At 40.2% G+C, this 13,843-nt stretch overlaps 2 protein-coding genes across 7 annotated transcripts in view; one reads left to right on the plus strand and one right to left on the minus strand.

The window, feature by feature from the left end:
• Nucleotides 1–13,843, plus strand: part of LOC138934453 (neurotrimin) — a 315,283-nt gene that overhangs the window by 190,112 nt on the left and 111,328 nt on the right. For all 5 annotated transcript variants that reach the window (XR_011447131.1, XM_070298197.1, XM_070298198.1 and 2 more), the window contains one exon: nt 12,580–12,802. Coding sequence is in view for 4 of the 5 variants with exons in the window: in XM_070298197.1 (XP_070154298.1) it covers nt 12,580–12,802 (223 nt within the window). In the remaining variant the exon portion in view is untranslated. The remainder of the gene's footprint in view (nt 1–12,579; nt 12,803–13,843) is intronic.
• The window catches only part of LOC138934452 (uncharacterized), a 159,732-nt gene that overhangs the window by 30,339 nt on the left and 115,550 nt on the right, over nt 1–13,843 (minus strand). The gene's annotated exons all lie outside the window — the stretch shown is intronic.

The following is a 13,843-nucleotide window of genomic DNA, read 5'->3' on the forward strand; positions in this document are numbered from 1 at the left end:
GAGTTCCGCTTACGTCGATTGTTTTATGAGCATTTTCGACGAAAAAGCAACGTATACAGAAAAATCAGACGGTGTCTGGTGCTACGAGAATTTGATGACAGTCGCAATTTGACGGTTTAATTTTCCATAATTTAATTACAAACAGGAGAGATTAATACAAACATGTAAAAATCCATTCTCGCTTTGCAACGTTTATTTAAAAATTTATTATTGAAATTGTAAAATTATTAAATTATAAAAAAATGTAATTATTAAAATTATTAAACGCGTATAAAAAGACGCACGAGTAAAATGGATGATATTTTAAGAACGTATTATTTTATTATAATAGATTTTTTTCTCGAATAAAAATAATTGATTTAGTTTTTCCTGCAAAAAATAATTGAAAATAAATGTCATTTCACGAAACACACATGCCGGGCTTTATTAACATAGGGGCGGTTAAAATACAGGTGGACAGATGAATTGAGAGGAAATACAGAGACACGTGTCGATCGTGTAAAGGTGCGCGGTGAAACGAGCGGAAACAAACGAGGGGCAAATCGGGGGAGGTTTTAGCGGCCGTGTAACGGCATTGTTCGCGTCGCTCCTTTTGCCCGCTCAAAAGTTCCATTTACGTTGAATCACTATTACGACGAGCCCCGGTCGCTTTTATTCACCGAGTGACCGCCGAATCCTTTTGCGGCGGTCCGCGAGGGACTATCGATCAATCCGCATTTCCATTCTCCGCCTCAATGCGACCGAAGCGAAAAACGGAATACGAAGAGGCGAAAAGATGTTGCGGCTTGAATACCAAGTAGTTTTCGGTTACACAATTTGCAGCTTAAAGTATACTGACCGCGCCCCTTTTTCTTTCTCCCGCTCATCCTCCGCGTACGTACCCCGTTCTCTCTTTCTTGATCTATCTTGTATCCTTGTCTGTTCTTTCCAACTGTCCCGGAATTTCTACCTGTACGTGTCCGAGCGACACAATTGCCATCCAACCGGCCGTATGATATGCATAATGCAATAAAGGAGAGGGTGGGACAAAATACGGATAAAGAAGTCGCGTTGGTGGGAAACAAAGAAGGACAGAGGTGGTTTTTCGGGGTTTTCTTGATTAACGCGTCGCTCTGTATAAAATTGTACGCGGCAGCGACTCGACGAGCACACTCGTCGCGTGTATGTATATGTTTTTACGTCAACCGTACAGAAACGTATAAAACGCGAAATGCAATATTACCGCGAAATGTAATATTATCGCGAAATGTAAAATATGATAATTAATTCTAGTAAGCGAGTGGAACAGAGATGTGACAAGAACTGCATTTTCCCGCGGAACTTTGTGAAATTAAACATAATTTCAATTATATTTTAGTTTTGCGTTATTTTATAATAGCCCGCGTGTGTGTATTTGTGCACAAGGATAGCTGTATACTACACGAAGAGTTGCCACGGCTTGTCTCGTTAAAAGTCTAATTTGCCTTTCTTGTAAACGTCACGCCAAACTTTTCCGCGGCTTTGCATCTGTTCGTTGTATTTTTATGCTTTATTGGAGCATGATAATATATCCGTAAAGATTGAAGGTTCGCGAAAAAGCTTTGCGGGTGAAATTTTGTGCTCGCGAAATGCTTCTCGATGTCAGCGAACCGAATAGCGAACTTTTCTACGCTTTCCTAACTGCAGCAACTATATTATACAAAGATACCTTCGTTTAAGGGATAATGTTCCAATCTCTTGTGGACAGAAGCTATTGTTGGCTGAAAACGGTAACGCGAAAGATCAATCTTCAAAGGCATATGCTTTGTTCTTGAAAATTATATTGCAAGCGAGAAAGCGCGATCCGACCATTAAAAGCGTGTTGTATATTATTATTATTATTATTATATCATAAGGATTATTATGAATTATATAGACGGGAGTCGATGGGAGTCAGGAAAGATCGTTGATTTTCAAATGCGTGTTTGATATCGATAGATTTACTCGTCTTGCCGCGGCGAAAACTCGGGACCGACTGACTGCTTACAATTAGTCACGCCCTTCCCTCGCCAAATATCTGTTTACATTTTTTCAATTCGTCTCGTTTTGCCCTTACATAATTTTGTTATTGTAATACGATGTATATATAATTTCTATATTAAAATTACATACATACATACATACATATATGTATGGAAAAAGGTAACATTATATTATATTACAATAATGTTGGAACTATTTTTGGAAAATTTCTAAGAGATTGGATGTAATCTTTTTTATTTTTTTAATAAACGGTGAACCAAGATGATCGTAGCGAAATAAAAACGCGAGGAACTTAGAATTGATAAAAGAATAATACAGAGCTAACCACTTGCTATTTCTGACTCGAATCATTTTCGATGAATTTTCATCACTTCTTTCATTCGCGCGTGTGCTTTTCGTATCTGCTCTTCAATTTTCTCAGCAATTCAGTAATTTTTCAGTTTCTTTCTTCCTGTATGTTTGTCCGAGGAAATTCATTAAATTTTGATATTAGGAAATTTTGATAGACAGCTCTGAGAAGAGAATAGCGGCGCAAGTAAACGCGTCGAGGATGCACTTTTCATTTTCCGCCGTCCGATGCCGATAACTAACTGTAAGATGGATATACTTGGTTAGTGCAGCCATCTCCCTCCTCTTCCACTCTCCATTGATTAGATCGACGATATAATTCTACTCGTAACATTTAACGATACAGTTTAATTTTTAATTTGCACAATATAATATTTTTTTCTCGGCATCAAATCTTTCTATTTTTCTAAAACATCCGATCGGGCGCAGCGACATATTTCCGAACAATGCGGGAAGGGCACAGAATCTGCGCTGAAAATCGCGAATGCGCACTGGGCGAGAAAATGTCAAAGAATTCTCGTTGAAATAGCACAATACGCCACGAGCATCTGGCCCGAATATCTTCTTTTATTTCTGTACAATATTTTGCGATTTGTGTGTGTGTGTGATAAGCTACATTTAAAAAATAAATAAATATCGAATTCTGCCTTCACACTCTCTCTCTCTCTCTCTCTCTTTTTTTTTTTTTTTTTTTTTTTTTTTTTTTTTTTTTTTTTTTTATATATATATATCGTTTAGTCACTATAATTTTTCCAAGCTTTTACAGGTTTTTAATTATTTTTTCTATCAGTATTAATGTCTTTTCTTCGAATTTCAAAAGATTTATTTCTCTTGAGAGCAAAAAATCGCCCTTTTTTTTAAACATTGTCTTTTGAGTTTGTCCCTAGGGTGTATATAGCGAGAAGCGAATAGCTCCTTCTTCACGAGACGACGTAAAGGATTGTAGTGAGATTACTGTAACCACCGAAGACAAATGGTTAACCGATAACACACGATAGACAAACTAGTTCGCGACACGCAACTTGCCTCCCTTGAGTCGCCATCGTTTCTTCTCCTCTCTCTTTTTCTCGCAGGAATGTGCGATTTCCCTAAGAAGCGACGCGCATCCACTCCTTAACCTAAGAGATTTTAAGACAGGATCAATCTGTCAAGAATCTTGAACTTTGGACATTCGTATTTGGCTAAAATTATTTCAGTGGAATAATTTTATATTAGTCAAATATAATATTATATATACCGACTAAAATATTAAAATTATCTTTAAGAATTTTTCTCCTTATCAATCTTACAAAATAATATTTTATTCCGGCATTTGCTTGCATTAGCACATTTCTGCCAGTTCAACTGTAAAGTACAGACGCGCGCGCACGTGCATGCACGCTTATTCGCGAGCTCGTTTTGTGCAGGCACATTGTTGTGCGTGGAAAGTCGTTTTTACGCTGGAATAAAAGTAATCTCCGGAGAGTCGACGTGAAGGCTACGGCCGCTTTTAGACAGCGAAACTTGTCGCAATAATACAACTTTCTATGTCTATATGAGTTAGGGTTTTCTTTTCGCGGAGAGTTCGCGAAAGAGAGGGTGAGACGAACAAAAGTACCTGTATCGACCGCGTGTTTTCTCGAATAATTGAAAGACTTTTTCGAAAACATCTAACTGCCATTTCTCCTAGTTTTTTTATTCAATAACATTTTAATTCGTGTTGAATTATTTTGTTGTTATAGAGCAAGTTTTTCGTTACATTATGCATTCAGGTAACAAGGAAACTCATCATTAATAAACCCGAGTCGATTCTTGAATCATATTGTCGCAATTTTTCTACCCGAGATACGCTAATGGCGCATTTAATTATTACGCGCTTAATCGCGACTTTGAATTAATCGATGGGACGCAGGGTGGAACATGCCCTTTCACCTTTTGCATCCGCAATGCATACCGCAAATGGGATCAAATTAACTCCGTCTATCCTACTAAGGAATGTAAAAGCGCGATAACTTGGGAACTGTCGTCCATGGAGCATTTATGCGCTACCAAATGCGCTCCACTTCGAAACGATAATTGCTAATTGAACTTGTCGCACATAATTAAGTATTCAAGTATTCGCTCGGAACGAACGAATCTTCTCACCGAATAATTATGTATTCCGAATTTATGCCGATTTTCTGCTCGCGTTTATGACGTAAATTCTTGTAAAATCTCGCCGACGATCTATCAATAGGATGTTTCTCTTTTCAATTTATTTGAATTATTTCTTATGTCCCTTATGCATATTTATAATTTTCTTCTGGAAACTCTCTTGGCGCTTGGAGAAAAAAAAAAGGGTCAGTTCAATATTCGTCAAGGATGAATCGTTGCTGAAATATTCCACGATGTGGAACAAGTTGTATGATGAATTAATATTCGCCGAATCTATTCGTGGATCTTGAAAAATCTTGAGGGAAAACGAGCTTCTCTCTCGTTGTACATTCGAATCCGTTGCATCAATTAGTCAGAGAAGAGCGGTAAAACTCTGATGTTCGGGGAGCGCTAATTAACAGGACCGCTTAATTAAGTATCGACGGCGGTAACGTGCTCGCAGGACGCGGTGCGAAACGTCGAGTTGTGTGTCGATATAGCGTGATACATCGTCGAGTCGATGTTACAATATACCGGAAATGGGCGCGGGGACACGCGAAACATTATCAGTGCCTCTCGCGACTGATAAGCTACGAGCGGTTTCCAGTTGGACGCTTTCAATCGAATTCATCGAATGGAACGCGTCGATTCAGCAATATCGCGCCGACAAAGGGGACGGAGGAGACTGCGGGGGAGGATAGAAGACACGGATCGCCGGTCATCGGTTCTTCTCGATGTGCGTGTTCAAAGTTTAAAAAAATTATAGGCAAACTTGCCGAGATTCGCGAATGTCGCTTAAACGGAAATGTGCGCTCGTTATCGTTTTATATAAAAAGTATCGTGATTTTTCGTGCGTCCCCGGATGTTCCCCTTCCTTCTCTCCCCCCCCCCCTCTCTCTCTCTCTTTTACCTTTGTAGGAATACGATTTTAGCGGCAGCTGACGAGAATCGTGCGTGCTTGGCGACCATTTCAATTCCCTAGCTAATTCCTTTCTCTTTGTTTCGCGAACATTATCTTTTTCGGTATACATGGGGAGCTTTAATGACAACTGACACCGAGTTCATTGTATTTAGGGGAATATTTGATGTCGCGCCGTGGAATTAACGTACGTTAAACGATGAGAGATATCAAATGATTGCAATTTTCAGAGAACAGAGCAGTGAGCAGAGGGGGAAGAGGGAAGGGGAAAATAAATAATCGACGCGCTGCCATGTCGATGATATCCATTTAAATGGCATTGAACGAATTCGTTGCCACCACCGTCCAATGTATAAACCATTTAATTTTCTCCGTGACAACACATTTAAGTGCCTATAAAAGATGAAATTGCTCAGTAATATGGTATTTCGTATCTCGTCGTTGTCTCAATTCTTCACGACATTTTATATTATTTTACGCGTAGACATTTTATATTTTCGCAATGAGGAGAGAGAATTGCAATTTTCGCAAATAAAATCTCGCCGAACGCGCGATAATTATTATTATAGATACCGAATAGAAATTTAATATCAATATTAAATATACGTACAATAATTACGTCCGCACTCGAATTTCGTTCGAATTGTATATAGTTTAGTTATGCAGATAAAGAGAGAGAGAGAGAGAGAGAGAGAGAGAGATTGCAGATATAATTTCATTTTTTTTACGCTTTAATTTCCTTCTTCTTCTATTTCCCATTTCTCGCTTATATAGTCGTCCCTTCAAATTTATCACAAAGTGCGCGTGTTATACGTATGTAGATAAAAAATAGGAAAGAAAAAGGCAGAAGGAAGAAAACAGATTCGATGAGATACTTTGACGTGCGATTAAACGCCGCGTAATCCGCGCGCGCCCGAAATGCAATTTGGCGGTCAGGCTAATTATCAAAGTGCCGCTAACGAGCAATGAATTATATTTACGTATTTAGCGATTCGTAATCCTATGCGCAACCGCGGCACTTTTGTCGCTAGCCGGGTGGTGGTGAAAAGCCCGGCCGATGTCCAATTTTATTGTGTGCACGCGCCGGGGAATTTCGCTGACAATTCACCCCCGTAAGCGTTTCTACCGGCGTTTATTCCACTGTGATAGCAACGAAATTAACGTAACCTCGTTCGCCCAGCTAGGTCGATTTTCAGGCGACAATACGCAATATATGTATATATATATACATAGTATATGAAACGCGAATTTGTTTTGAAATATGTGTCGATATAAAGAAAGGGTCGATTATGATTTTTCTCGAATATTTTAGTTTATTCAGAAATATCTTTCAAACGCAGAAATTTAGTATGGTTGCCTACATGTTTTTTTCTTCTCTAATGAAAGGCGTATAAGAATAGATAACACGAATAGATGAGAATAGATTAACATTTAGTCGATTGCAATTAACAGTGTAGAGACACCCGACGTCAACTGCAGTTAATCGATCGGCCGTTTAATCCTGAAAACTCAATTAAGAGCGATGCTAAGCGGGGGTCGGGATATCACCATGGCGGGCGAGGGCTTCGCGAGAAAATCTATCGATTAGTAGACGAAAGGGAGTAAGGTGAAACCTTACCTCTCTCCCTTGTCGTCAAGAGGCAAACTAGGGGGAGAAGAGCATCTTCATGGAGAAAGCTGATGGCGTCTTGAAAGTGATTCGACACGTGAACTATCGAGATATCGGAAATCCGTTACGCTCTTAGAGATCATTAATTGGCGATAGTTAGGCACCTTGACTATCGAGAACGAGTCTCTTTTGCGACTTGGAAAGTTCTAGGATATTTCGGAATACTTGAGCGTAAAACAAGGAGATCGATCTTATTTCAGGATGATCTTATTCCCGAGAAGAGATCTTTCCAGACATATAATACTCGGGACGGAAAATCATCGTCGTAATATAGGATCGCTTGAATAATTCCAGCTTTTAATCGTGTCGATATATAAAATTACATATTTATTCAAAACTTGATTATTTCAGATATCTTTATGCTATTAAGCATAGAAAGTGTTTCAGAAATTAACTGTCTGCTCCGAGATGACAAGATTCCAAACAATATTTGCTTTCTCGCGTATATTCGCTTTACAAAATATTCAAAATTCTCATACGGTTTTACACGATAACGTTTTAGTTTAAAATATCGCGAAAGAAATTTTTGGGCGATTAGTTTTTTCACTTATCTTCCTTCAATCTTAAAAAAAAAGAAGAGTCAAAGAAAGAAGAAGGGAGAAATAAAAGTCTACCTCATCGATTATCATTTCACTTGTCGATTCCTCTCTTTCTCGATGAATCTTTCCCGTTAAAAGGTGCGTTGAATACGCGTATCGTTTAATCGCGCGCGATCGCGGAAATCGCAGGAATGATGAAAAATGCGGGAGTACACGTGGAGTTGGAACGAACGAGAATCGCGCGCGACATCGTAATCCTCGTGAGAAGCTTATCGGACGGGACACAGCGTGTATATCGTCGCGTTCGTCTATACGTGTGGCTACACGCGATGCAACATCCGGTACGCGCTGAAACAACGCTCTCTTCCCGTTCCATTCCAACGCAACACTGGCAATTAGCGCCGGCTATTCTGCTGGCAATATGTGCGTAAACCGGCGAAAAAATATATACCGGGGACGGTGCTAATATATGTGCACTCGCATTTGGGCTACCCGTAGTAACGTCTGTATGTTGAAAGCGCACGTTTTTCCCGTGCGGTTATCGTGTCTCGCCGTATTTCAACGAGCATTTCCTTTGCGAAATTGATTCGCATTTCTTTCGGACAAAACAAAAAATCTAATCATTAAGCTGAAGAATATTAGTGGTTAGAAAGTAATTTCTAGAAACATAGATTATTAAAAGATATAATATAAGGGAAAAAGTAAAAAGCAACGAACGACGAAGATCGTTAAGAGCGAGCAATATAAGCAGGTTTCTGCCCTCTCGTAATCGCCCGTAACATGATAAGACAATAAGATCTTTGAGACACTTCTGCCTAAAGTACGGTAGAAACGTCCTACAAAGATACAAAAGGGCGCGAAATCGTCGAGAGGCAAAAATAGCATCGTGGACGGTTCGATCGGACGGCGTGAATGTAGATTGTCGGGATGAAATTGCGTGGGTATGGGCACATAATCCCGTGGGATAGATAGACTATTCGTTCCCGTTGACCCTCGAGATGATTGTCTCAAGATAAACTTGCTGAAAATCAACGACGAACGCGAATCGATAAACTGCGTCGTCTGTGCGTGAATAACGTTACATTACGTTGATCCAATATACGAATGCATCTTTATTTAACATATATAAATAAGTTACATTCGATAGAAAAGTAATTTTTCTGATTGACATATTTTATAAATTATTATTAATTTATCAAATTGTACTTTAAAACATAACTTTTTGAAAGGAGCAAAGGGGATATTCGTCAAATCTTCGTAATAATATTTTTTGAGCGGGATAAATAATCGGGCTGATAATCTTCCGTATCGTGAAATAAAATAAAACACGTCAGAAAATATATCTTTCGTATCGTATGAAATAACCAATTTTTTTTATCGTGAAATCTCGTTTTCTCATCCTCAAATCAGACAATCGAGCGGCATGGCAATTATATTCGCTATTATACAATTTGTGAAGGCAATTTCTCTGGCTCTACTCGACGAAATAATGCATAATTTCGAATGTCTCCTGTTGTCGCACGATTCTTTTTCGATCAATTACGTTTTAACAAATGCGTTTTTAATTCAATACTTTGTTGACGCCGCTTAAATCCCGCAATCTCCCAGAGCAACGAGAATTTTATCGAAATGAACAATGACAAATGTAAAGATTAAAAAAAAAATGCCCATTTTTTATTTTGCATAATTTATCAAGAACGAATCACTTTTGACGAGAGGCGCACGATTATTTAGAGCATGTGTGCCATCATTATTCTTCTGTTTTAATATTTCTTGCAATTTTTTTTTAATTTTGTTTTTATATTAAAAATATATATTTTTTAACGAATTGGACCTTTGTCTATTTCTTTAAATAAAAATTCAAGATTCGCGTGAGATTCTTATAATTAGGAATTTCTTTAACCACTTACAATTCATCGATTTCTCCTCGATATATTTATCTGAAATTCTTCGTTTCTATTAACAGATATTTAAACTTTTAATATAAAACAATAAAGAAATATGTAAATATCGCTTGTCGATGAGAGCATTAATTAGAATTGGAAATGTTCGCGTAACCATGACGAAATGAACCTGGCATTAATAATCAGATTCGCTTTATCCGGAGTTACGTTGTATCGAGAGCCTTGTGAGCAACGATTCGTACTTCCCAAAGCATACCCTCGTGAGTCGAACGCGTTCTCTGATTTCTCGGATGCGCTGCAATGTGCCTCATGATGAAATACAGAGAAGGAGAGAGAGAGAGAGAGAGAGAGAGAGAGAGAGAGAGAGAGAGAGAGTAATTTACTTTCTACCTTTCCGTGCCACAATCTCATCCCGCCTGGCGCGAAATTGGGTCGGAATCTTCTTACGCGGGATTTGTTTACGTCGGATAATTGATCGGTAATTCGATCAAGCCCGGCGCAACGTAAAGCTCATGGAAAATTTTCGTTGAAAACTCATACGCGATATTTGATTCGCCGAGGGCGAGACACTAATGTGCTATAATCGCACCCGACATCGATTCCAATAACTCAAACGTCGAGTAGCATAACATCGCGACGAAATGAGCGTGTCGCGTCGGTAGATTGATCAATTCTTCATCATACGTGGCTGTTCATTCGGCCAAATAATGTCGTTTTATTTATTTACGACAAAACGAACTTCCACGAGTTAATTGACACACTACCTTTATTGCTTGAAAAAATAAAGAGAGAAAGAATGACGTTAATATTGTACTAGAATGTGTCTGCGCGATATTGTTTTTTGAGCAATTACATTTTTTTTTAATCATTATATAATTTCGTTTTAATTATATATCGTATTAAAAATCTCGCGCGCGCGCATAAAACCAAAAATTTATATTAAATCACATTATCCCGCTCGATACATAACGTTCTGTCGTTCTCGTCGGATTTTTATCAGAGTACAGAATATAAATCCATGTCCATCTATCTATCTGCATTCGGCGAGTTTCTGTGAGAAAGGGAATTCACATAAATCGTGTCGGCGACAGCAGAATCGGTATGCAAAAGCTAGCTATGCGGTTCAGTGTCGGAAGCCAGGATACGCGGCCCCGGAGTCGACGGTGTTTGACCCCTGCCGTCCTAGATCCGTACCGGGAACAGAGCCTTCTAAATTCTACGATAGCGCGACAATGGCATTTCACGTCGGTCACGTATCATAAATTAGCGAAAGAACATAAAACTAAAAGACGGTAGCGCGAAAACAGAAACGAGAAGAGTGTCGAATCTCTTGTCCGACCAAACTCAGACCCATCTACTTACTTCGGACTTGGAGATCTTCGTCGTCAAAGGGACCTTTCTCCCCGTTCCTCTCCGTCTTCCCGTTAGGAAGACGTCCTTATCTGGCTAAGACCTTGCCTCGTCCGCCCCTTATCTGTTCGGGATATCGCTGCAAGTTTCTCGAACAACGGGACATCTTTGGGTCGCCGAAACTTCCGCGGCAACTCGTATTCGTCCGGCAGGACTCGCCGACCGCGTCCGGGTCTGCTTTCGGAAACTACCGAGTGAGTTGGATATAAGGATCCAGAGAGGCGGATCCCGGGGAACGGATGGCGGATAGCGATGGGATAAGGTATACCGATTCCCTCGGGATTCCCGGGCGATGGCGTTCTTAATGAAAGACGGGAATTGAAGCGAGCGTTAAAATTTAAAGAAGCGCAGAAATGGCGCGGAAGATGAGTGCTATCACGGTATCCCGTATACATAATACAATATTTAACATCGCGCTCCTCGAGATGTATTCAAAGTTGCCGTTAATATACAAGTACCGCGATAAACTCGATTAATTCTAATTTTCTATCTCCAATTCTCATATTCGCGTTCCGCTCGCTCGCGTTATTAACCCGTACTTCGATCAATATCGATTTTATCGATGCAAGCTTACCTCTCGATTAGATCGCGACATTTAATTTAATCGCCAATGTTGGGCGCTACAAAAAACAAATGATCGCTTTCAGAACATCTTCCGCCAGGTAGAGATGCAATCTGAACTACGTTACTGCTGCATGTGCTCAAAGGGTTCGCGTCTTCGAGTATCGATCCCGTTCGAAAGATACGAATATTTACACGTCATCGCACTCGGGTGTCCAATTATCGCGGCTCGGGGCGTTTTATCTCGGATACCAGCTTCGCAACGATATGCAAAGCGACTCTATCAATTCCTTCGTACAAGGAAGAGAGGAAGAAAGGCGAAAGTTGTATCTGATGCGGCGTCGTATATCCCGCACGCTTGCTCCGAATTTAAATCTTGTTTGTAATTTATTCCATTGCATGTGTCATCGGAGAGAAATCGCTAGCTATCAATCTACACGAATCATTTTCTTCGCGCATGCACGTTACAAATGCTAAAAGACGCAGCTACCATATAGTTGGGATAACGAAGAAAATCATACTTTTGAATGAGCGAATATAATTTTATGTGTATATTATTCGGTTCGTGTTTATTTTGATATTTTTCGAGAATGTTTTTATTAATTTAATTTTTATATAAAAGCTATGCGTTTGTTCACGATAATCGATTATTTACTTCATCTCGCGATAGCAGGATGTAATTTATCTTACAGTTGACATTTTATACGAGAGAATTTTTTCCGGATAAATGAACCGAGAAAAATCATTCGTTTATTCATACCTCTATTTTATACACGCTTGTTTTAAAGAAAAAAAAACTTGCATTGGATAATAATGGACGGCGCTGGCAGCGTGTCGAGATCTCCTGGTCGGGAGCATGATTAAAAGTCCTGACCGATATTTTGCTAATTTACGGACATGCCAGACACAAACGAGACTCTAATTACGTGTCCCGGCGTAATAATGGATAACCCTTAACCAAGCACAAAAGATTCCGAGTTAGGAACCACCGTAGGAAATCATTCATGATTCCCATAGACCATCGCAGTGCCTTTTCTTCTCTCTCCTCCCTTCTACATTTTTTTTTCTTTCACATATGCTAAAATTCCAAACTCATTTTTTTTTTTTTTTTTGCAGATGACGCTACAAGTATCGTGGGTCCGGCATAGAGACGTTCATTTGCTCACAATTGGCCGTTATACATACACGAACGACCAGCGATTTCGCGCGATCCACACTGCCCATTCGGACGACTGGACGCTCCAGATTAAATATCCGCAGCATCGGGACAGCGGTATTTACGAGTGCCAGGTCTCCACGACGCCTCATATGAGTCATCTAGTCCATTTAAATGTAATCGGTAAGTCATCGTTGCTTCGCAACTCCATTCGACCGAATATTGATAGGGAAGTAAAATTGAAAATTTACGATTTAAAATTAAACAAATCTAAAGAAAATTACGCAAATTACGAAACATTCTTTCCCGAATATTATAATAATGTACTATCGATTATATAAGACATCACGATTACGCGTGCCACGGAAATAGATTTAACTTGCTCTCCGCGGCTGCAATCAAATATTAGTGCGCGGAGAGCATGCGGGAATTTCATCTAATTAGGATGGTGTACGCAACAATTAGTTAATTCTAATCCGAATCTGCCCTAGTTACCGTAATAGTCGTCTACGATAGTGGTAGCGGTAGCGGTAGCAGCGACTGCGCAAAATTTAAGCCGAGCTTAAATTCTGGCGGAGCGCCAATTGAACACCTGGGATTGGTTGATACCGATGTCGGGCTAAGCTCTACCACGCGCAGATAGGGCTTTCCGCGAAATTATACCGAGCGAACTTAAATTCGATAACGACGCCCTTCAACTTTTTATCTACTACCGTGGTCATAGAAAAGAGAGAAAATGATAGGACGTAGAGCAGTTTTCGCTTCTCGGAGTTTACGTAAGTAATTACCCGCCGATCGAATCGAACGCACGTACGGTCGGCGCGAACGCGAAGGCGAACGTATATCATTCGCGATGCGGCACCCGATTTAATCACGCTGCTTCCCCCTTTCCCGGCGCAACCCCCGCGCGAGCGCGGGAAAGAAGTTTGCCGACCGTATCGGATCGTTTAAGGAGCAAACTTTTGTACCATGCCATATCGCGCGTACCGCGGCGGCGGCGCCCGGCGTGCTATGAAAAACTTTCGCGATCGCTTAAACGTCAGTCTGGGAATTTATCTTACGCCGCGCAGCGGAATTGATTTAAATCGTCCCGTGGGCGACGCGTCGTCGCCGTGTCTCCTTCTCGTCGCGACACGGACGCTCTCGTCGACCAGCGAAGCAACGAATTTCCCCTTTAAGCTCCCTCTGTCTCGAAGAGAGCTGCCCCTTTAAATTTCGCCTACA

Source organism: Polyergus mexicanus, unplaced genomic scaffold (assembly GCF_030449975.1).
Source record: "Polyergus mexicanus isolate NDT 795.1 unplaced genomic scaffold, iyPolMexi1.0 SCAF_7, whole genome shotgun sequence".
Lineage (NCBI taxonomy): Eukaryota > Metazoa > Arthropoda > Insecta > Hymenoptera > Formicidae > Polyergus > Polyergus mexicanus.